Source organism: Furipterus horrens, unplaced genomic scaffold, assembly GCF_987537825.1.
Source record: "Furipterus horrens unplaced genomic scaffold, mFurHor1.1.pri manual_scaffold_5, whole genome shotgun sequence".
Lineage (NCBI taxonomy): Eukaryota > Metazoa > Chordata > Mammalia > Chiroptera > Furipteridae > Furipterus > Furipterus horrens.
In genome coordinates, this window is record NW_028327175.1 from 157,753,111 (window position 1) to 157,779,749 (window position 26,639).

Below are 26,639 nucleotides of genomic sequence, written 5' to 3' on the forward strand. Positions count from 1 at the left end.
CACCGGCAACTCCTGCAGCGCACCTGAAGCCAAGCTGTATTGACTCCGTCTTTCCCTTGGACCCTTCAGCTGCGAAGAGAGGGGGGGTCTGCTGCATGGGCAACAGCAGACCCTCCATATCACCCTGCCCAGGCTTTGTAGCTTCAGCTTCACTGGAGAGGACACTCCAGCGTCATCGCAAGATGTCGATTCAACACGGGAGGAGACAGATACCGTGTCACTCCCGAGTCGGACTGCACAACCATTCTCGGCGGTGCAGATAGACTCTTAAGAAGCTACACCATCATCTCTCGAGACGGACGGCTGCCGACGATATATATATATATATATATAACCTTTCTATTTTTGCTATTAACTGATATAGTGGATTCTGTGGTGCTTCACTCAGATTCCCATTTTCAACTAGAAATGTCAACAATGAGGGCTCACAACACTTTCCCTTCCCAGGAACTGCCCACAGATGCACGGAGCTGCCTTATCTAAAGTTACGCCACCCCTAGTTGTGACCCACAGGTAATGACTCATAGATGCAGAGATACAAGACTCTCCCCTAAGTTTGAGACAATGGAAAAGGATCATGCCAACTTCAGGGGTCCTCATGGGATAGCTGAGAATTTTATGGCAAGTCACCTTCTCCCTCTGCCCAGTCCTGCCTTCCTCATTTCCTTACACATGTGCTTCCCAAGAAAATACTTCAATAAACTTTCTCTATGCTCGCCTTTATTTAGAACTGGCTTCCAGAGTACCTGATCTAAGACAAGAATCTTTCTCTTCATTCTAATACCATCTTCTAGGAAGGAACTATGCTAGGCTCAGGACCCTTATTTTTTTGTCCAAGTCTGAACTAATACTTCATACCCAGACTGTTGCTTCCTACTTTATTCCTGTCATTTCTATCATTTAACATGTTTCTCTTTTTATATAACAAAGAGCTTTGAATAAAGTCAATGTTTTGTTTTGTTTTTTTAAAGCAGTAACTTCCAAGGACTATATGAGAAAAGCCTGAACACTGAGAATTAAAGGACCCCACTTCTTGGGAAATCATCAGTTGAAACAATCCACAAGAAGAGCAATTAACCTGCCCACAAATATTAGAAACTATGACTATCTCTGCCTCAAGGCAGAAGATGAAGACAAAAGACTCAGCCTTTAGGCTCTCTGGCCCAGAGGATGTAACCTTCAGGGACTTTCAGTAGTGTATTGCTCTCTACATAAAGTCTTGCCACTTTAGAATATCCTCCATTAATTTTTAGCTCTGGCTCTATCTGATTAATCTCCCAACCTCTTTAAAAAATAAAATGGTCACCTACTTTTGTTATTTTAATTTTTCTAATTAATTAAGTAATCACATAGCTTACATTTCTGTAGAATTCTCTCCATTAACTTCACCTTTTAAGAGAGATTAGAACAGTCAAGCACAAAAGACAGGTCTATGAATAGAGTCCATTCCTTCAACAGAGGAATCGAGATGCCTCATTTTCCCCAATGCTCACTGTGCAAGTCCCTCTTAAATCGCAAAGTGAACATTCTATGCCAAGTTTAGATAACTCCAAACCTAGCTTGTCAAGAAAGACTCAGAGTAATTATTTAACAATTAACCAAGTAACTCAGGAACCTTTAAAAGAGAAATAAGACTAGACCCCAAAGCAGCTCAGAAGAATAATAACTAAAACAATAATTCAATCTTTTCCAAAAGAATTTAGATTTCATTACCTGCCCAATATCTAGTCCTTAAATTAGGAAGAGAAAAGAAAGCAAGGAAGGAGACTCCATTTGTGTCCATTTAACCACACTCCCACCATTTATTACTTCTCTCAACTTCCTCTTTGATTGTTGAATTCTTGGCTCCTATATCCCAGCTTCAATATTTGTCTTCAGTCTCCTTAATTTTTGACAATTCCTTTATAGCTCCTTGGATTTTGATCGCATGTTCTAAGTTGAGTTTGGTTCATCTCTCTGATTTTGCCATATGTACTACTACACAACCCTGTATAGGGTATTACTTACTTCTCTTCAGTTGGCTGAGGTTATAAAATACAGATATACATAAACTGAAAAACATGGCCTTCAACATAATCAATCACTCAAAAGCCAGCCAGTTACCACTGTAGTGTAATGAAAAATTTTCAGTTTTTAAAAATGTAAAGCATATAACACAGTGTACCTGATCTAATAACGGACCAAATTTAATATACAGTCTATGCCAAAATAAGGCAAGAAAGAAGCTGCCTTTACATTTTTAGAATTTTAATTCTAACCTGCCTCTAGTATTCAAAGAGTTATTGCATATATATCATCCTAACCGCTTTACCTTATCGTCATGAGAAATAAGGCTTAAATTATTTCTAAAATGGACTTTCAGTAGAGAAATGGAGGCCTTATATGGAAGAAAAACCCTATAACATATCGTTGTTGGCTTCACTGAATCTTTATAATTCCCCAAGACAGGGAATGCATTAAACCCAAGACACACAAATGAAGTAGGTCTCTGAATAACAAAAGCCATTCTATTTGATTATTTACTCACTCAACAAATACATAATGAGAACCAACAATGCACTTTCACATTAGACATGTGGATAAGAAAATACTGGGCAAATGAGACGTCTAAAAATGGGTATTGGCCCTGAATGCAGTCCAGACCTAACTCACTTACTCTAGCAGAGCTTTTTCTTGCTCAACACTCTAATATCCCCTTATAGTAAAGTACTAATCTGAGGACTAACTTCACCAACAATTCTACATCACCTGAAAATCCAGCAAGACATCCAAACCTAGGAAGAATATCAACATAATTTCAACCAACCCCCAGAAAAACACCCATGTCTGCTGGTTCTTAGAACTAAAGCATGATGATGGCCACACAGTTACAATTATATTTTTACCAGTTATAGAAATACCACCATTTAAAACCCTTCCTTCTTCAGAAAGTTTCCTTGTTCTGCCCCATCCACATGAAGAATTCCTTAATTATATTGTAAATTAGAGAAGATGGACTAGATCTAACCAGTCCTGGAGGTATAACAAAATCAGCAGAAACATATTGGAAAAATATACTTATAACTTTTAAAAGACAACAGTTAAATTTTCTCTGAGTCAGAATTTATTGGGGTGACATTGGTTAATAACATTGTATAGGTTTCAGGTACATGATTATATAATACATCATCTGTATATTTACCATCCCAAGTCAATTTCCTCCCATCATCATTTATCACCCCTGCCAATAGCCTCTTCTATTTTCCCCCACCCTCCTTTCCCTCTGATAATCACCATACTACCATCTGTGTCTATGAGACTTTTTGTTGGTGGTAGTGGTGGGTTTTATTTTATTATTATTAATTTTATTTATTTATTTTGTTTAATCCCTTCACCTTTTTCACCCAGCCCAGCGACCCCTTCTGGACTATGTTTTTTAATAAGTAAAAATTTTATATTAGAATATAGTCAGATGTGGATCCAAATGCAGAGGCTAATGATAAAATTTTGTTTCTGGATATTCACAATGATTTTTAGAAGAGACCTGTACTTTGCAAAAGCAGACCTTTTATAACAGGTGATTCATCATATAAATTTGCTAGATATTTAAAATTCATTTCATTTTATGTCAGAGAAGTTATTTCTCCATTACATGGCATATACAAAAAGCAATAATTTCATTTATTCTCTCATATATTCAAAACCACAATTCAGATTTTTCTAAAAACCAAGCATTTAGCCTGGGGCTTAAGATAAAACAGTAAATAAAACAAACGTGATTTGCCAGCATGGAGCCTAAAGTGAGTAAAGGATACTAACTAAAAATGAATTTGAAATGCAAGGATTGATGATACTTCTGCAGAAGAGACTAGAAAAGACTGGTATTAGTATATGTCCTGGGTCTCCCAGAGATGTCCATATCTTAATTCCCAAAATCTTAGAATGTTACCTTACATTGCAAAAGGAACTTTGCAAATATAATTAAGATTAAGGGCTTTCAGATGAGATGATTATCCTGGATAATCTGGAAGGGCCCTATACAATTATGAGTCCTAAAAAGTAGAAAACATTTCCTGGCTGCAGTGAGAGAAAGAGATGTGAGGACAGAAGCACGGTCAGAGAAATGTGATGTAGCTGGCTCTGAATGAAGGAAGAGGGCCATGAGCCAATGAATGCAGGTGGTCTCTGAAGCTAGCTGGAAAAGGCAAGGAAAAGGATTCCTCCCTACAGCCTCCAGACATTCAGAATGCAGCCCTGCTGACACTTTCATTTATAACCCAGTGAGACCTGGGTCAGACTTTTGCTGTAAAATAATGATTTGTGTTATTTAAGCCATTAAATTTCTTACAGTAGCAATAGAAAATGTAATTATATATATATATATATATATATATGTGTGTGTGTGTGTGTGTGTGTGTGTGTGTGTGTATAATACATATGATATATATAATTAATATTATATATATACACACACAGAAATTTAAAAGAAAAATATTAGGGCAGACATATATAATCATAAATAGTGTTAAGTTGTTGCCTGTTTTATCTGTTATAGACCCATATGATTTCATTTCCTATTAATTTCTAACCAATGTGACAAGACAATGAACTTACAGATCACATAGCTTCAGTGAAAAAAAATGATTGAGACTCACTGATCCATATTTAAGGAAGTTAAGTTTTTAGACTCAAACTGATTGTGTGAACTGAGCCTGAGAAAAACATAAACTGCATTTATTTCTCACTTCTCTGGACTCAATAGGCTACAAAATTTGAAGCATGGAAGCCACAGTCACATAAGAGATCTACAGATTTTTATGAGTATTACTCTTGCTTTAAGTTTTCATGATTATGTTTATTGTATCTGAATTATCATCAGTATTTACTTTGTCAATATAGCTCAATTAGAAAAGCTACTAATTATTTGGGAAGGCAAACCAGGTCCAACAAAAGAGATACAATATTCCTTAAGTTAGGCAGTTGAGGATTTAAGTACAGGAGGTGTCCTTAGATATTTGAGGAAACTGAGATTTAAATTCATGTAGTTCCAGAAAAGTATATTCCCTTTCATTGAAGATGATGAAACAACTATATAAAATCATTATTTGCCATATAAACCTAGAGTAAAAATAAACCTGGGAATATGTTCTGATAATTTATTCCAAAGTTTTCCAGATTGGTTCCTGCTTTTAATTGCAATACTCATTGGCTCAGTCAGACTCTAGTATTAGGCCTAAAATTCGTATTTTTACATGAAAGTAAACTATTACAAAAATTTTGGAGTGCCTTTTTACAATACTGTAAATTTACATTTTTATTATTAATAAGTTACACTCATCAATAAAATGTTACTATGATGTATAAATAGATGGGCTTCTGATCACATGGACCACTGTCACATAAATTGAGGTCCTCCCACTCCGACTTCTACACCAACATCAGAGCAGATCACCATACATTACTCCCACACACAATGTCTTTCATTTCTTAAAAAATAAAAAACGCCTTCCTCAACAAGTATTTATCATTGTGTTCTAGAAGAAAGGAATACATAAATATACTTAGATCACCCAAAGAACAAGCCTTCTACCTCTCTGCTCTTCTTTTCCTCTATTTCTGTTCTTACCATTAACCCTCCCTCCATCTTTTCTCCATGGTTATCATATAAATATAATAAGTAACTTCAAATTAATTGCTTCAGGCACACTGTCATTTTAATGTAAAAGGCTAAGAAGAAGCAAGCACTGAAATGCAATATACCTGTATCCAAATAACAATTACTGAGCCCCTGCTACCTGAAAGTCTCTGTGCTAAGGGCCAGGGACACAGTCTCCACTCCCCTAGTGCACCTGTTTAGTGGAGGAGGCAGACAAGTAAACAGAGAAGTTCCATCTGGGATGAGAGCTCTAAAGGGGGAAATACCACAAGGGACATGTATTGCAGGGGGTGTTTGCACACCTTTAGCAAAAGGGGGAGAAGAGAAAACATGGAGGAAGGAGGAAGAAAGAAGAAAACAACCTCCATTAAGTACAGTAATGTAATGAATCAATTTAGTAACTGAGAAATATTTGGACTCCTACAATTAAGTCTATCTTAAAAAAATTAAAATTAAGATGATTATCTGGGACAAGCTTAAAAAAAGCTACTTACCTTTTATCTCAATTATTTGGATATAAATAAAAGTCTCCTTCCACACTCTTCTAACACAGAACTTACCTTGTTTAAAAATGAAAATAAATAACAGAAGGATATCAGTAATATAAATAAGTTTTGTGTATTTGATGAGTGGTCCTTAAAACTGAACATCAGATTAAATCCTCGTTAAGTAAAAGAGCAATAAGATATTGAAAAGTACAATATATTTTTATTGTCTTGCTTAGCATAATTGATACCTGGAATAGATACTTTTCAAGCATCACTCTCTTATACATAACAAAACTACATTTCAATAATAATCAGTCATAATCACTATTTTCTTAATTTGTTCTTTAACTTCAAAGTGATAGACAATTTTTAAAAAGAGAATAAATTTCAAAGTCATTAATCAAATTCAATGAAATATTTCATGTATGAAACCTAAACTTAATAAAAATATTAGCCCTCACAATTCAGTTTATTAGAATTCTTAAATTAAAAAATAAAACTCTAAGTGATCAAGTAAAATAACAATCGAAATAGCTCTATTTCTAGTTCTTAGTCTTCACAATTACTCTGTCATTACTGTTTATTTTGAGTCTTCTATTTCAATGTACAAAGACTATAAAGTTTATCTATAATCATAAAATGTGCTAATTTGAATCATATGCACATACTATTAAAACAACAGTAACCACAGAAATTGCTTAGAACTTAGAGAAAGATAAGGACTTTGTGAAAAACATTTTATCAGTGACATTCAGAATGAGTGGTGCATGGTGATAATACAAAGCAGGCCAACTTTTAGTTGGTTTTATTGTCATTTATATATTTCTAGAAACAGTGCACCTTCTTAATGATTGCAACCAGGGCAGAATGCTTCCATAATTTCACCCTTGGTATGAATAGTTTTTAACCCAAATAGTTTTTAAGCCAAAGTAGAAGAAAGCCATAAAATCACCACTATTTTTATGTGATATATGTTTATTATATACAGGACTAGCCCCAGGGGCCTCTGATTGCACACAGAATCCTATATTCAAAAAGGGCCAGCCTTAGCTTTAAATGCTCTGCTACCACAGTCTTGATATTTGTGTATATAAGTGAAGTCCCACAAGACAATGAAGCATATAACCTATACTCACATGTAGCCCTGTTTCCCAGTGCTTTCCAGGGACAGGTCCTCAGCCACCTGGTCCCGCAGCCCTCCAATCCTGAGAGGGTCCTTGGCACAAGACAGTGTGGATTGGGATCATGAGTCAGGGACATTGATGCCTGAAAGACTCTGAATGCTCCCACAAGTATTCTTATTCTCTAGAGAAACTAATATTAAAGAGCAAATAAAAATAACCTTTTTCAGGTCATTTGAGACTGAATAAAGAAAAAAGCTGCTTTTTTCCCCTGCTCTTGAACAATGAGAGATACATATTTTGCACTGAGCTCCACAGTTATGTAGCCATCCTCATCTATGTATGTGTGTGAGTGTGAGCATGTGCATGTGTTTGTTATTCTAAAAAAATAAAATGACTTTATATTTGGTAAAGTAAATTTATAATTTTTTAATTTATATATGAAATAAACTTATATGTAACTTGACTATTTTTATCTATAAAGGTGAATATAATAATTTAATAGTTCACACACCAGGAGAGAAGGAATTCCAATATTATCTTCTGAATTTTTTTTAGCAGGTTAATTCCCTTAGAAAGCCTTTTTTAACTTTATTTTTATTGTTTACACTATTAAAAATGTTAACTAAGAATATGTTATACGCTAAGAATAGGGTTATTCTAGCTTCAGAAGCAGAATATAACATTATTAATACGTTCTTATTAACAAAATCTACTTACAACTCTGATTTCTTGACATGTAAGAGATTGTTGGGCAGGAGCCTAAGTCATCAAATATTAAGAATATGGAGATATATCAAATATATTCAAAGTCCTTAAAACTCACTAATTTTAGCACATATCAATTATTCACATAAATCACTTATACTGAACTATCTTAATTCTTCAATTTCACATCCAAAAAGTTATATGCTTTGAAACTAATGTTTCAAAACATACCTTCATAAGACTTGAATTACGCCATTTATAATAAGGCATATCAACAAAACATTCTTATTGTAAACCTTTTGTTGAGCTCTATTATTTGAAAAGGCTTCATGATCAACATATAGTTGACAATGTCTTCAAGAATTCCTTCATTTTGAAAATGGCACTAAGATTTAAATGTAAGAGTAGGAATAAATACTCCACAGATGGATGTTAATATACATGTGAAATGAATAAATCATATTTGACTATTTGTCTAAATTTAACAGCATTGCTAATATTCCTAAAAGAGAGCTTAAACTACCAAAAAACTATGGCATTATGTCACATTTGAAAACGGTTAGTCATCTGAACTACAGTAGCTCTTTATACCTTCAAAAATGACCTTGATTCCTGCAGCATTGACTTTATCCAATACTATCTAAATTCTAACTTTGATATTCACCAACTTCAGCCTGAGGAATGTACCTTTTCTTAATCTTTTTACTTTTTAAATTGATGTGCAACTCCAGTTTCCCTTCTGCCATCCTGACTCTGTTCTTCAACTAATATTTAAACACTGTCTCAAACAAAGCAATCATTTGTAAATTACCTTCTGGTTGGATTCCATCCTAGAAACTTCTATCTCATTACTGTGCCCTGTGAGCACCCTAAGCGGAACCCACTTAGAATGCCAATCCATGTAAAATCATGTACTCATTTCTAATTTATCACATTTTGTATACAGAAAGAAACTGAGCACATACCCAATCTACAGAAGGTGGTAAACCAGTTACTCACATTGTTCATGTACTCTGAAAGCAGGTCCTGGAGAGCCTGGCGAATGGCGTTGCATTCTGCGATAATCCGCTCTCGATGGAAATCCCTCGTGCAAGAAGAGTCCGCCAACAGAGCAGCCCCACTGATAATGGCTTCAAGACGTTCCTCTAATGATGGTCTTATTTCCTCCTCAGTCACTGTGAGTGGATCCAAGACAATTAAATTCTAAAGGAAAAACACATTTGGATGGTTAGAATTTCAGAGCACCCATTTTAAAGAAAAATAAATATTTTGTTTTCATGTTTAGAATGCAGATGTGATAAAGTTGCATTTTTACTGCCTCACCTAGTTCGTGCATAATTCTATGTAGCAATTATTATTCAGGTGTGTGACAAAAATTGCAGTTGTAAGCATCGATTCTAGACTCAGACAGACCTGTATTCAAATCTTGCCTTTACCTCTCACCAATAGCCTGAGCTAATTCAGGCATCTTATGTACTTGGAGCCTCACCTTCTTGATTTCTAAAGTTGGAATTAATGTTGCTTGTTTCATAAAACTGATGTAGGAACCATATGAATGCTTAATACAGTGCATGGCAAATTATTACAGTATTCCCTCACTTATCGCGGGTATTACATACTATAACTCCCTGCGAAGTAGGAACCTTACATTTATTCTACACTTTTAAACCTGCGTAACTTCAACAACATACGTATATAGTACCACAAAATCCCATGATATAGCGAAAAATCCACGATAAATAATTAAATATAAAACTTACAAAAATCCCATGATACAGTGAGGCCTCAATAAGTGAACCACGATATAGAGAGGGACTATACCCTTATATAGAACTTCATTGTTGACATAATATTTTCACATATTTAATCAAATCCTGACAACACTATAAAGAGGTGGGCAGAAAAGATACTGTTAATCACACACTTGAATTAATGATGAGTGAGCTGAGACTGTTTTACCCAAGGTCACTGAACAAATAAATTTCAGACAAGTATCCAGGTCTAATAATAGCTAATTCAAAATTCATTTCATTATGCCTTGCTGTAAAGTATACACTCTAATTAACTTTAATGTATTAAAAATATTTTTTGAAACGTAATTATTCATTGAAAAAGTAAAACTCTATCTTTCTGTTGATCTAGTAAAACTTCCAGTTATTTCCCACTATTGACATGGTATTTTTAAGGTTTCCTTTAGATATGAGTCTCCAAGCAATAGAAGTTAAGATAATCTATAGTCTCTGAAGAAAAGATGAAAGGTGTGAGGGTCTAATGGCTCTTTATTAAAACACTTCAAGAGATGTAGCTTTTCCAAGGTTTAAAAGGCATAATGTAGCAATTAGAGAGGTAGTATTGAATAAAAGCTCTCTGAACAATCATTAACATAAAATGAAATCATTTCATGACCTTCAAATGTGTGTCCATGTGTAACTCTATATATACACATAAGCACTGAAAATCATTGATCTTCAGAGTGTGTAATTTTATAATTATATATATATATATATATATATATAGAGAGAGAGAGAGAGAGAGAGAGAGGCCTACATATATTGCACATGTATAAAATCTTAAACTGATCATTGCACTATATTACATTATAATAAATATTTGGTGATCAAAAGTAACCAGGCTAACATTTTAAAAGCTATAACTCTAAGAAGAAGTGAGGAAGAGAAAATTATTACAGAAACAGAAATCCTTTTAAAACAATTAGAAAAAAACTAGTAATAAGTAATGTTCCCATATTATATAATATAAAATATAAACTATTTAATATAGAAAAACTTAGAAAAAATGAAATTAATTTTACGAATGGCAAATTTAATGTTTTTGTTGTCCAATAATATTTTTGATGAGACAATAATACCAACCATAGTCTTGGCCATCAGTCAAGGATTCATTTACATTTAAATCTAACCCCTTATTTCACTTGCCACAAACATTCCACTCCAATGTTCCATAACAATAATTAAACCAAGTAAAACCTTTTTGAAAATGTCCTTCCAATGTGATATCATCATTAAGAAGAGACACTGTGGGCAACAGAATTGCTCTTTAATTGCTCTAATGCAATCAGAAGATGTGATAGGAAGAGTTAACATGTCTCCAGCACTGTGATGATACAAAAGATGATCCAAAAAGAAATTAAATTTCAAATCTTTATACCTATAAGAACTGCAAGAAAAAACTAGTAATTTCAGGACGTGAGTCATGTCAGAAAACAGTCTCTATTATAGGATTAAGTCACTTCATTTCCAGCTCTATGGGACCATTCCTCAAACTATCCTGGCCTTTGGATTTTTACATGTTTGACATTTAAGACTTCTCAGGTTTTTCAGATTCATCTGAACTCAAATCATGGCATGCTCTGACATCTAAAATCTATACACAGACCCTCTTGATTCCTCTTAGACTACTGTCCTCCTATTCACATTCTGTAACAGTTTTCACTAAGCTTGTCATCAAATCAATAAAAAGGTAAGTATTTTAAAAACAATTTGAATGTTCTATGAAATACCACTGGATGTTTGAGACCTACTAAAATAAAGAACTATCTCTTTTGTACTTCAGTAAGATGATGAAATAAGAATACGCATACCTCATAACCCACAGAAGCACTGATTTTCACAATGACCCATGAATGAAAATACCTTTATGGAAGCCTGAGAGGTTTCAGCTCACCAGTGGGGTAAAAAATAAAAGAATAGAAACACTGACAAAGACAATAACAGTTTCTCTTAACCCACATCACCCCACTCCCAAGGCAGCACAGCTCAGTGTCAAAAGAGACAATGGTGGCCAGTAATTTCTCCCATGGGAGAAAGTGAGAGCAAGTTGAACACTCAGCTTCATCATCCTTGTACGACAGTGCCCAAGAAGTCCATTTTCATATCTTGTCACTGAGAATATTGAGGGGATTGGAACATCTGAATAATTTATAGATAACCAAGAGCAAAGAAAAGTGGAAGCTCACAGGAACCAGTGCATGGATCTCAATGAGCAGCAAATCCTACTAACTGCATTCAGACTCCTTCAAGAGCCACATCCACAAACCTAGTAGGACCCCTAATTGCAGGCTGTACAAGTAGGTGATGTGTACCCCCCAGCAATCCATGCACGAAACACTCCAGTAGCCAACACACAATGCTCCCCTGTAGATGATGTATTCCAGGTCCCACAAACAGCGCACTGTTAGATTGGCAGAGAATATATAGCATTAAACACTTCAGGGCATTGCCCTAGGGAAAATAAATAGGAGGCCCTCATCACCCAGCCTGGGTCTGTGGTATCAAGAGAAGGCACACAGGAGGAAGTGCAGATCAATCTAAGAAGAGCAACAAACAATATGAGTCACAAAAATGGGGAGACAGAGAAACAACCCTCCATCGAAAGGAACGGCAGAATCCCCAGAAAGAGTGCTAAATGAAATAGAGGGGAGCAAACTATCAGATATGGAATTGAAAGCATGTATTATGGAGAAGCTCGATGAGCTCAGTGGAAACTACAAAGAACTCCAGAAAAACTACAGTGAACTCCAGAAGAACTACAAGGAACTTACTGAGAATTATGCCAGCATCAAAAAGGACATGGAAGCTATCAATAAGAGCCAGGAGGAAATGAAGAATACAATCTCTGAATTGAAGAACACAGTAGAGGGAATTAAAAGCAGGCTAGAGGAAGAAGAAGATCGGATCAGTGAGCTGGAAGACAATGTAAACAAAAACTCCCAGACAGTGCAACAAAATGAAAAAAGACTGAACAAGACTGAAGAGGCTCTAAGACAACTGCAGGACAACACAAAATGTAATAATATCCATATCATAGGAATTCCAGAAGGAGAAGAAGAGCAAGGGATAGAAAATCTCTTTGAAAAACTAATGACAGAAAACTTCCCTAACATGAGGAGAGAAAGCATCATGCAAGTCCAGGAAGCACAGAGGGTCCCAATGAAGATGAACCCCAACAGGCCCACTTCAAGACACATTATAATTAAAATGGCAACATTCAAAGACAAAGAGAGAATTCTAAAAGCAGCAAGAGAGAAACAACTAATAACATACAAAGGAGCTCTAATAAGGCTATCATCATATTTCTCAGCAGAAACACTACAAGCCAGAAGGGAATGGCAAAATATATTCCAAGTAATGAAAAACAAAGGCCTACAACCAAGAATACTCTACCCAGCAAGGCTCTCATTCAAAATGGAAGGTGAAATAAGGAGTTTCCAAGACAAAAGAAGGCTAAAAAAATACATCTCCACCAAACCAGCATTGCAAGAGATGCTAAAGGGTCTGCTTTAAGAAGATGAAGAAACAGAGAGAGACAGAGAGGAACATGAGTACAAAGGGGGAAAATAACAATGAATAAGTGCTGAAAGAGAGAAGGAACTTCTACCATTTGCAACAACATGAATGGAACTAGAGAGAATTATGCTTAGCGAAATAAACCAGGCAACAAAAGAAAAATACCTTATGCTATCACCTATTACAGGAAACTAATGAACAACACAAACAAATGAGCAAAATTGAACCAGAGGTATGTAAACAAGGAAAAAACTAACAGTAACAAAGGGGGAGATGGGAGGGGGAGAAGAAGGTAAGAAGGAGAAGGGTCTAGTCAAAGAACATGTATAAATGACCCATGGACACGGACAACTTGGTGGGGACTGAATGTGGGAGAAGGGGAGGCAGGGTGCAGGGAAGCAAGAGGGGGGAAAAAGTGAGACAACTGTAATGGAAAAAAAATTTTTTTTAGTGGGGGAAATAATGAAAATATAAAGAATGGAAATGCAAGTTCAGTGAATACTAGAAAGACAAAGATCTTCCTTCACACTGTATATTTTTCTCCCTATCTGATCCCTCCAGAGTTTGGCGTTCTAAAGAAATAAGTAATGACATAAGTTTCTTTGCATAAAACTAATAAGACCAGTTGTTAATAGAGGTTTTTTTGTTTTTTTTTTGACTAAGACTTTGACTAGAATGTCATGCCTAAAGGAGACATGCTTGGGCTTTGGTTGCTACCAAAAAGCCCTGAGGAACTAGGATTGACTTTCAAAGGTAATAAAAGCCCACGAGATAAAAGGCCTGGTACCTTGGTTGGATGTGCGGTCCATGGCAATCTTTCCAGGGAAGGAATGAAGGTTGTTTTCCTGAAAGATGGCTAGAAGGGACCTTAAGGCACAATGGAAAACCTGAAGGACCTGGAAAAGACAGGTGTTTACAGGCAAGTCTGAATGCCAGGTATGTGGTTCTGCTTCTGTGCCCTGAAGGGCAGACTGAAGGTCACCCTAAATGTTTCTGGCATTAGTTCTAGCAAAGCAGAACTAAAGATCATAAGTGATCATTTGCTGCTCTTGTTGTGTTTATGCAAATGAACAGGATAAGTTAAAAATGGACTTAATGCACTCCCTTTAACGACAAGGAGGGTGATCTTAGGGAGAAAAATCGTGATTCAAGGAAAATCACAATGCTCAGTGGTAGACTATAAAGTAGTGCAGCTAACCATCTTTAAAGTTTCTTTTCATTCAAAATTTGTTTTCATTTGAAAGTTAAACTATGTCTGTGGTATTATCAAAGATGTTTAATTTACAGGCAAGAAAAATGTCAAATGCCTTGCAACTGGATGTCTTTTCGATAAGACATTCCTACAGATTTAGAGACTTGTATGTGGGTTATGTTACATAAATTAACATGTGTTTTCTGTTTTCAAAGGGCATAAGCCTATGATCTCATTACCTGAGTGATTGTCTGTATGTATAGGCCTCACTTAATCCTGTCTGCATCACTGCCTCCTGAGACTCAGTGTTATGGCTGAACTAAGTGGCTGGGTTGGTGAAGAATGGGGTGGTCTATGGGCTCTACTCTAGAACTGGTTTCTCTTTTCTATCCTACTGGCTTGGACAGAAAGAGCCCAGAGGCCTGAGAGGGGGGAAACCTAAAATATTTCTCTCAGCCCAAACTAAGTATAATGGGCAAAAGGGTTTTAGACAGGTGAGATGTACCTGGCACACCTTCCTCCAAAGAAGCCCTTCTTTTCCCTAATGTGGGACATTGAAAAATTAATACCTGTCTTTTGTCATCTAGTGGTTATGGATTGAATGATGTCTTTTACTCCTTTTGCTAAATCTGTTGCCTCCAGAATACAACAAGGACGCCAGCCTGTTAAATCAAGCATGCCATTGTCCGGGAACAGCCAACTGACCTGGAATCTGCATAATCCTTTCCCATGTGTGAAGGCCATCCTCCCCTCCACACCCCAACTCTTATTAGGGATTTCTGGACCCCAGGGTAGTTAGGATGACGACCATGTCCAGCTTGAAGCAGCTAGAGGAGCTTGAGACCTTCTCCCATTGTCCTTTATAAGATTATAAAGGGTCTTAAGTCTGAGAGGGAGGGATTGTTATTTTTTATTGTTAAAATCATTAATTAATTATTTTTTAAAAAAGAAGAAGAATATATGAAAGGGTGAGGCAGGAGAGCTTGTATGTACAACCCATGGGCATGGACTTGTGGCGGGGGGATTGTTTGGGGATGGGGGTACTGGACGGAGGGTAGCAAAGGGAAAAAAAATGGAACTATTGTAACAATATAATCAATAAAATATACTTAAAAAAGAGAGAGAGAGGAGGCACACAGTCTAAGACTTTCCCCTAAAGGGGAACAGGAGGAATGGTAGAAAGATACTGAGGTCTCTCAGTATCTCTAGCTGGGCTTACTTAGCCAGAGAGTAAAGATTTGAAGAAGCAACTGTTTATTTAAATGTAAATACAACAATGCAAGGTTTCAAAGAACATAAAGAATCAAGAAAATATGATATCACCAAAGGAACAAAATAAACACTAGTAGCTATTCCAAAAAAAATGTAGATTCACTAATTGCCTTGAAAATAATTCACAATAATCATTTTTAAAAAGCTCTGTGAGCTAAAGGAGAACAGGGGTACACAACTCAACTAAATCAAGAAAACCATATATGTACAAAATGAGAAGTTTAACCAAGAAACAGAAAAACTATAAAAAAGAACTAAATAAATATTGGAGCTGAATAATACAGTGACTGAACTGCAAATCCACTAGATGGGTCCAGCAACAACTAGAGCATTCAGAAGAAAGGACCAATGAACTTAAGGATAGAACATCTGAGTTATCTAGTCCAGGGTACAAAAAAAATTAAAGTAAAGAAAATCTACTAGATTTATAGGACACCATTAAAAAAATTAATATATAGACATATGTTGTATAAAGACATTTCAGTCAATGATGGACCACATATACAATGGTGGTCCCATAAGAGTATAATAGAGATAGAAAATTCCTATTGCCTAGTGACATTGTAGCCATAGTAACATTGTATCAAAATGAATTACACATGTGTTTGTGTTGATGCTGGTGTAAACAAACCTACAGTGCTGCCAGTCCTATAAAACTCAACATCCTTTGTGATTAAAAACCCTCAAAAATTAGGTATAGATGAAATGTACATCATCACAATAAAGACCATGTATAACAAGCCACTGTTAACATCAAACTCAACAGTGAAAAGCTAAAAGCTTTTTCTGTAAGATCAGAAATGAGACAAGATTGCCCACTCTTGCCACTTTTATTCAACATAGTACTAAATGTGCTAGCATGAACAATTGGATAATAAAAAGAAATAAAAGGCACCCAAATTGGAAAGAAGTAAAATTGTCTCTGTTGGCAGATTATAGGCTCATATATACAGATAACTCTGCATACACCATCAAAAAACTGTTAGACTAATAATAATTTAAGTAGTTTCAGGATAAAAATCAACATACAAAAATCAGTTGCATTTCTATACACTAACAAACAATTTTTTTTAATTAAGAAAATAATCTATTTGCAATAGCACCAAAAAAGAATTTTAAAAATTAGGAATAATTTAATCAATTTGGGTGATAAATCTGTATACTGACAACTATAAAACGTTGATGAAAGAAATCAAAGAATAGAATGATATACAAATAAATGGAAGAATATCCCATGTTTACAGATTTGAATAATTAGTATTTTTAAAACATCCATACAACCCAAAACAATTTACTGGCTCAATGCAATCACTATCAAAATTCCAATGGCATTTTCCACAAGAATAGAAAAGCATAATCCTACTATGAATATGGAATCAGAAAACATCAACAATACAGTCTTGAGTGAGAAGGACAAAACTGGAGGCGTCACACTTCCTCGTTTCAAACTATATTGCAAAGCCATTGTAATCAAAGCAGTATGGTCCTGGTATAAAAGCAGCCACATAGACCAATAAAACAGAATAAAGAAGCCCAAAATAAATACATGTACATACAGTCAACTATTTTCAACAAGTATGCCAAAAAACACACAATAGGAGAAATATAGTCTCAGAAGGTGCTGGGAAAACTAGATAATCGCATGCAAAAGAATGAGATTAGACCCTTATCTTACAGCATACAAAATTTTTTTTAAACATCAAAATAGTTTAATGACTTAAATTTCAGACCTGCAACTGTAAAACTCCTAGAAGCAAACATAGAGCAAAAGCTCGTTTATATTGGACTTAGCAATGATTTTTTGCATTTGACACCACAAGCATAGGAAACAAAAGCAAAAGTAGACAAGTGGGACCACATCAAACTAAAAAGCTTTCACACAGCAAAAGAAACAACAAAATGAAAAGGCAACCTACAGAATGAGATAAAATATTTGTGAGCCACACATCTGATAAGAGGTCAATATTCAAATTATATGAAAAAATCATACAACTCAAGAGCAAAAAACTCAATTTACAAATGAGCAAAGAACTGAATAGGCATTTCTCTAAAGATGATATACATATGGTCAACTAGTCATTATTAAAAAATATATAGTATTGGTTAGAATGTGGATAAAAGGGAATCTTTGTGTACTGTTGATGGAAATACAATTTGGTACCATATGGAAAACAGTATGGAGTTTCCTCAAAAATACTTAAAATAGACCTACCATATTATCTAACAACCCCACATTGGCATATGAATCCACAGGAATTTAAACCAGGACCTCAGATCCCTGCATTCCCACGTTCACTGAACCTTTATTTGCAACAGGTAGGATATGGGAGAAGAAAACTAAATACCCATTGACAAATGATTAATAGAGAAAATTTGGTTTATACATACAATGGAATATTATTTGGCCTTAAAAATAATCCTGTAATTTGTGACATATTATAAAGACAAATATTATATCATCTCAATTATATGTGGAATGTAAAATCGTCATAGCAGAAGAGAAAAATAGTAGTTTTCAGGGGCTAGTGGGAGGGGGAAATAGGAAGGTGATGATCAAAGGGAACAAAATTTCTGGAGATCTGTTCAGCAGAGTACCTCCAGTAACAATACTGTATTGTATACTTAAATTTTGCTAAGAGAGTAGATCTTAAGTGTTCTTACAATAATAATAATGATGGGTATGGGGGAAACATGGGGAGGTGATGGATGTTTATGGCATTGATAGTGGTGATGGTTTCAGAGGGTATACTTGTCCCCCAAATCATCTTATTGTGTACATTAAATATGTCCAGCTTTTCATGTTAGTCCTACCTCAATAAATGTTTTATAAAACAAATAAAGCTAATCTTTTTAAAAACATTCCATGAAAGACCAACAGGATGTTATATTTTCAGGATCCTATTCTATTAAACACAGAAGGTATTTCCCCTTTCTCTTAGGTTCTGCCCAATAAACACTAACTTCCCTAACACTATGCTGACAAAATTTTGTTTTCAAAAATGTAAGAGTTCTAACTTCATTGTCTTCTATTTGATTGCTGTATTTTAGGGAACAGTATAGTTTAAAGTTTAAGAAACCAGGTTTAACTCCTGAGAGCAATTGGTCTGCATTTGGATCCTGGCTCATTAGCCATAAATAAATTCATCTATGCTGTTATCTTTTGTACTCTCATCTCTTTCAGCACATCTTGTAACTTCTTTAGTTAATGAAGTTAATTCCTTATATTTCTTCATACTATTTCTCAGAATTGAATACTATAAGTAACTTCCATAAAATCACTCAGCTAGTAAGTAGCAGAAGCAAGATTCTGTCCAAATATGTCTATTTTCAGTTCCATGTTGTAACTATTATGTAATACTGATTTCATTATCTTATTAAATCAGTATGAACTACTTATAAGTGTAAAAAGTGCAGGTGAGCAAGAATATGTAAATTTTCTTAGAAGATTTAGGATACTAATCCAGTTTCAAATAACCCAAATCCACACACTTTCTACTACGCTGGGCAAACTGAGATGAGACCATCTGGTAAACCTTTCACTTCTGTCTCAACACGCTTTTCCATCCATTTTTTTCTTCCCATTTGTCTTCAGAGATGATCTCTCCCACTCCCTCTCCACACCACCACGTCATTTTTTTCAAGGCTAACTTCTCTTTTTATGTTCTGATGTCAAGCCCCAGGTTCTCTTCCATTACTCCTTCCTTAAATTGTGAGTCTCTCTTCAGAGCCTTCTATGTGCCAAGAATTGGTAGTGGAGTGGAGAGCATCCCCTGTGCCCATCACAGGGCTCACAGCCTAGAGGAACTGACAAATGTTAACCAAATAGTTACGTAAGTGTATAACTGCAATGTGCATGTGTGATATAAATAAAGTATTGAAAATAAAGTGGAAGATCACTAGGCATACCTCGACAATTGGGTGAGGAATCAGGATAAAGACAAAGCAGATGTAAGCTCTAGGGAATTCATAAGGTCCCCAAGGTGGGCTTTAAACTTCCACAAAGCATGGAATTGAAAATTTGGAGATAATCTTATCCCAGTCTTACCAGATCTACTTAAATAGGCATCAGGGTTATAATTGTGTGCAACTTAGAGCAAGAAGCAGAACACTGTGTAACCTGAAAACAAGGCAAAGGGAAAATATGGGCTTTACCCTTAAAATAGTTAAATCACCCAATCCAAACTTCAGGACACAGAAAACTTCCTGAAAGGCAGAGAAGAGGTCTGTGCAGGCAAAATGAGACTATATGTTGCATTTATCTATAAAATAGAAATATAAGGAAATCGGGCCCTAAAAAAAGAATGATTACAATTAAATTCTAAAATTATTGGCACACTCATAGATATTTTAAAATATAAAGAATGTATATGACCCATAATGATACAGGGAATGACTTAAAATGCTTTAAATCTTTTACTGGAGTAGTTGTAGTTTAAATCAACACTGCTGATCATTTTCCTTTTTTGTTGCAACCTAAAGCCTATCCTTCAGGAAACAACATATAATGTAAGGATTATTTTAGTCAATATGAGTTATGGTGGAAGAAATCTCTGTGACCTTGAGAAACACAAAAATAAATGCTGACTTTTTAGAAGATTGATATCATGGTTCAATATGTATTTGAAAGTGATTAAAGTGAAATGAATCCATATAAAATAAATGGGAAAAAATATTATAATATACTATAGAGTAAAAAGCAAAAGTCGCAAAATGATGTACAGTGACATCTTTTTTTTTTTAAAGGAAGCACACAGCAATACTTTATTTTTAAATTTTTTAAATATGTTTAATTAATTATGCTGTTACAGTTGTCCCAATTTTCCTTCCCTCTGCTCCCCTCCACCTGATGGCCTCCCTCCCTCCAGTTGTCCCCCCCTTTTTAGTCCTTGTCCATTGGTTGTCCATATAGTTCTTCTCAGCCTCTTCCTGTTTATTCCATTCTCTCCTACTAGGCTTCTTTATTCCTGTTCTATCTCCCCCTTCCCCCTCCCTGTTGACCTCCCTCCAGTATGTTCCCCATACCTATAGTTCTTTTTCCACTCTCGTGGCCTATCTAGTTTGCCTTTGTTTCGATTCCCTAGCTTCTGTTGTTGGTTCTTGTGATGCAGTTTTTCTTTTAATGTTCATAGTTTTGATTCTCCTTCTTCTAAACAAGTCCCTTTAACATCTCATATAATAGTGGTTTGGATCTAATGAACTCTTTCAGTTTTAATTTGTCCTGGAAGTACTTTCTGTGTCCTTCTATTCTGAATGACAGTTTCACTGGATAGAGTATTCGTGGCTGTAGGTTTTGGATTTTCATTACTTTGACTATTTCTTGCCAGTCCCTTCTTGCTTGCAGGGTCTCTTTGAGAAATCCACTGATAGTCTAATTGGGACCCCTTTGTACATGATTCTTTTCTTCCCTCTTGCTGTTTTTAAAATTCTCTCTTTATCTTTAATTTTAGACAGTTTATTATAATGTGTCTTGGAGTGGTTCTCCCTGGGTCCTTTTTTTCTGGAACTCTCTGTGCTTCCTGGACCTGTAAATCTATTTCCTTCCTCAAGTTTGGGAAGTTCTGCTTCATTATTTTTTTTACATAATTTTTCAATTTCTAGTTCTTCTTCTTCACCCTCTGGCAATCCTATAATCCAAATGTTTGATCTCTTATAAGTGTCCCAGAGATTTCTGATCCTCTCCTCACTTTCCTTACTTTTTGTTTCCTCTTTCTGCACTGGTTGATTGTTTGTTCCTTCTCTATGTTCTGGTTTGTTGATTTGATCTCTGGATTTTATTTCCTCACCACTTGTCTCATATGTATTTTCATTCATTTCAGTATGAGTGGCTTTCTTTCCTTTCCTGTCCTGTTCCAAATCTTTTGTTAATTCCGTAAGCCACCTCATAACAATAGCTCTGAACTGAGCCTCTGAAAGGTTTCTTATTTGTCCGTTTGTCAGGTTCTTCATCTGCTGCCTGGTGAGCTGTGTCACTGGGATTTCAATCGTTGTCTCCTTCATTTTGACAGATTTGTGTTTTGCTTTGCTTCCTGGGAAGGCTTTGGGGGGTAGAGTCCCATGTACTCGTCACTACCTGGCGACCAGCAGATCCTGACCTTTTTCGCCGCTCTGTGGCGCTTTGTGTGGGGGCGGGGGTCCAAGATGAATTCCTGCCATTATTCTCCACTGGGAGACCGGGATCAGTCCTCCTGCCCTCTGGGCCTCACCGTCCAATGCAATAGGGGGGCTGCCTTTCCCTGCATTGGGGTCACGAGCTGCTGGGGCTCAACTGCAGCTGGGATTGCTCCCCCTGCCACTCTCCCCACTGCTACCGCAAACAGCACTGCCTGACCTTTCCATTCTGGTTCCAATTTTGCCACTCCTACCTGTCCAGGTGAGCACCGCTGGTTTATAACTTCATATGTTGGGCTTCCATGTAGTTTTATTTTCTGGAATTTCTGGTTATCTTTTGTTTTAAGGTAGTTGTATTCCTTTCTAGTTGTAGAGGGAGACCGAGCATGTCTGTCTAAGCCTTCATCTTGGCCGGAAGCTCACAACAATACTTTAGATGTTTCTTGAGTATATATAAATATATAAGATCCTAGGAAAAAGTCTAAGGAAAAATAACAATGCCACAGCAATTGTTATCTCTGAAAATAATCCATATTAGGGTGTTAATCAAAGTTTTAATTTTTTTATTATAGCCTAATTGTGTATTATTTATGAAATTACAAACTAATTAAACATTAAAATTCTTAAACTTTAAAAAAGAAAATGATAATTATGAATCAAACATTTATTATTTCTTTTGATTCTAGATATTCATCAACTATTTTGGATCAAGATATAAAAAAATAATGATTCCATTATTTACCACAATGAAATATGATACCAAGTTTTAATATGAATTACTCTGAAATAGTTTAACTTTTCTATGTTAGGTTTCATCATTATAAATATGTTTAGTTAATGTGTCTTTTAAAAAAATAAAGACATATGACCTCAAAATACCAGGGCTCTCTTTTTTAGTGGAGTTTAGAATCAGAAAACCTCAGTATGAATCTTGGCCCTCCACTCACATTGAGAACATGGTTTAAGTTTTACAAATCTATAGCTCATCCTATATAATAGCAAAAATAAAACCTATACCTATCGTATAAGAATTTATTTAATGTAGCTTTATAGCACATTTGAGTATCTGGTGCAGTCAGCCCTGCCTCATAGCTTCCCACTAATACTATCTTTACTTGTATATGCACTACTATCTGTTCCTCATGAATAGAGCCATGGTGTACTATGAAGGAAGCTACCACCTAAGACAGAATATTCCATATACCACACACTGTACATGGGGGTATGTAGGCAAGCGTTTATCCCACAAATATTTGTTAATCATATAATATACTTCATATTCTGAGCAAGGTTTTGACTATGCCTGACCAGAAAATATAGGAAGTTATAAAAAACCTTAAACAAGCTGAAGCATAAAAATCAATATGGGAGGACCCAAGATGGCAGAGGAGTAAGTGGAAGCTACACTAATCTCCTCCCAGGACCAGTCTGGGTTTACAACTTAATTTTGGAGAAAACATCTGGAATAACCAACCGAACAAAAGCTGGAAAGAAGTCTTATAACCACGGAGAGACAGAAAAGGCCGCTACATCACAACTTGACCGGTAGGGAGTGCGGAGATGCGGAAGGGCTGGCTGGGCTCACACAGGTGGCTGCTGAAAGGACTGAGAAACAGCTCAGCAGCCGGGGATTCCCTCTGAGAAGGGCAGGGTCTAAACCCCCAGCTGGGCTTCCCAGCCTACAGCAACAGAGTGGAAAGTAAAATAGTATCAGCTGTGAAAAGCGAAAAGCCACAGGGTTTCTTGCTAGCCAGAGAGAAACAGCAGGAGAAAAGTGGATCACATACGAAAATATTTTGGCCACCACTTACCCTGGGCTCAAGCAGAGGGAAGGCAGAGAGGACTGGAGACACTAGGGGAGAGTTTGGCACGGTGGCTTTGAGGGGAGAACTGGAGGAGCAGCCGACTGGGTCCCAGTGCTGACTCATCCCCAATACTGCAGGTAGACCATTCCCCTCCAAGTGGCGTCAGCCTGAGGGGAAGCAAAAGCCCTGCCTACAGGAATTAAGCTGCCACACCCACGGTCCTTAAGCCTGACAGCTAATCACAGATTGAATAGATTATCAACTAAAGGAGACAGACAAAGGCAGTAGATCCCTGAAAGTCTCCAACAGGCTGCCTAGGCACAGACTGGTACAGGATCTGACGCCACCAGGGGCAGATCCAGGAAGTGCAGATCATTCTAAGAAGCACCAACAAACAATAGGAGTCACAAAAATGGGGAGATAGAGAAACAACCCCCCATCAAAAGGAAAGATAGAGTCCCCAGAAAGAGTGCTAAATGAAATAGAGGGGAGCAAACTATCAGATATGGAATTGAAAGCATGTATTATGGAGAAGCTCAATGAGCTCAGTGGAAACTACAAAGAACTCCAGAAAAACTACAGTGAACTCCAGAAGAACTACAAGGAACTTACTGAGAATTATACCAGCATAAAAAAGGACATGGAAGCTATCAATAAGAGCCAGGAGGAAATGAAGAATACAATCTCTGAATTGAAGAACACAGTAGAGGGAATTAAAAGCACGCTAGAGGAAGCAGAAGATCAGATCAGCGAGCTGGAAGACAACGTATACAAAAACTCCCAGACAATGCAACAAAATGAAAAAAGACTGAACAAGACTGAAGAGGTTCTAAGACAGCTGCAGGACAACATGAAACGTAATAATATCCATATCATAGGAATTCCAGAAGGAGAAGAAGAAGAGCAAGGGATAGAAAATCTCTTTGAAAAACTAATGACAGAAAACTTCCCTAACATGAGGAGAGAAAGAGTCACGCAAGTACAGGAAGCACAGAGGGTCCCAATGAAGATGAATACAAACAGGCCCACCTCAAGACACATAATAATTAAAATGGCAACATTCAAAGACAGAGAGGATCCTAAAAGCAGCAAGAAACAACTAATAAACTACAAGGGAGCTCCAATAAGGCTATCATCAGATTTCTCAGCAGAAACACTACAAGCCAGAAGGGAATGGCAAAAAATATGCCAAGCAATGAAAAACAAAGGCCTACAACCTAGAATACTATACCCAGCAAAGCTCTCATTCAAAATGGAGGGTGAAATAAGGAGCTTCCAAGACAAAAGAAGGCTAAAAGAATACATCTCCACCAAACCAGCAATGCAAGAGATGCTAAAGGGTCTGCCCTAAGAAGATAAAGAAACAGAGAGAGACAGAGAAGAACACAAGTACAAAGGGGAAAAATGACAATGAATAAGTACTCATCAGTAATAACCTTAAATGTAAATTGATTAAACGCTCCAATTAAAAGACATAGGGTAGCTGAATGGATTAGAAAGAATGACCCACATATATGCTGTCTACAAGAGACCCACCTTAGAACAAAAGATCTACACAGACTGAAAGTAAAGGGATGGAAAAAAGTATTTCAAGCAAATGGACATGAAAAAAAAAGCCGGGGTAGCAATACTTATATCAGACAAAACAGATTTCACAGCAAAGTCCATAAAAAGAGACAAAGAAGGGCATTTCATAATACTTAAGGGAAAAATCCATCAAGAAGATATAACCCTTATAAATATATATGCACCCAACTTAGGAGCACCCAAATATATAAGGAAAATTTTGAAAGACTCCAAGAAAGATATAGACAGCAACACACTCATCATAGGGGACTTTAACACCCCATTGTCAACAATGGACAGATCTTCGAAGCAAAGAAACGCCAAAGATATTGAGGCACTGAACAACACTCTAGATCAAATGGACTTAGTCGATATATATAGAAGTTTTCATCCCAAAGAAGCAAAATATACATACTTCTCAAGTGCACATGGAACATTTTCAAAGATAGACCACATGGTAGGACACAAAACAAGCCTTAACAAATTTAAGAAAATTGAAATTATATCAAGCATCTTCTCAGATCACAATGGCTTAAAATTGGAAATCAACCTCAAGGAAAAAACTCAAAAACATTCAAACTCATGGAGAATGAATAACATGCTATTAAATAATGAATGGGTTAACAATGACATCAAGGAAGAAATCAAAAAGTTTCTGGAAACTAATGATAATGAACACACAACAACCCAAAACCTATGGGATACAGCGAAAGCAGTCCTAAGAGGAAAGTTCATAGCAATACAGGCCTACCTAAAAAAGCTAGAAGAATCTCTAATAAAAAATTTAACCCTACAGCTACAACAACTAGAGGAAGAACAACAAGCAATGCCCAGATCAAGTAGAAGAAAGGAAATCATCAAGATCAGGGCAGAATTAAATGACATAGAGTCTAAAGTAACAATTCAAAAGATCAACAAAAGTAGGAGCTGGTTCTTTGAAAAGATAAACAAAATTGACAAGCCTTTAACCAGGCTCATCAAGAAAAAAAGAGAGAAGACCCAAATAAATAAAATCAGAAATGAAAGATGAGAAATCACAACTGATACCACAGAAATACAAAGGATTATAAGAAATTATTACGAACAACTGTATAGCGAGAAATTTGACAACCTAGAGGAAATGGACAAATTCCTGGAAACCTATAGTCTTCCCAAACTGAATCAAGAAGAAGCAGAAAGTCTGAATAGACCAATAACAGCTAGTGAAATTGAAGCAGTAATCAAAAAACTTCCAGCACACAAAAGCCCTGGACCGGATGGCTTCACAAGTGAATTCTACAAAACATTTAGGAAAGAACTAACTCCTATCCTCCTCAGACTATTCCAAAAGATACAAGAAGAGGGAAGACTCCCAAACTCATTCTATGAAGCCGGTATTACCCTAATTCCAAAACCAGGTCAAGACACAACAAAGAAAGAAAACTACAGACCAATATCG

The 26,639-nt window shown here is 36.1% G+C and overlaps 1 protein-coding gene across 1 annotated transcript in view; it reads right to left on the reverse strand.

Moving 5' to 3' along the window:
* Positions 1 to 26,639, reverse strand: part of CTNNA3 (catenin alpha 3) — a 1,620,658-nt gene that overhangs the window by 1,179,881 nt on the left and 414,138 nt on the right. Inside the window, exon 7 of the mRNA XM_090278091.1 lies at positions 8,952 to 9,155. Within this exon, the coding sequence (XP_090134217.1) occupies positions 8,952 to 9,155 (204 nt within the window). The remainder of the gene's footprint in view (positions 1 to 8,951; positions 9,156 to 26,639) is intronic.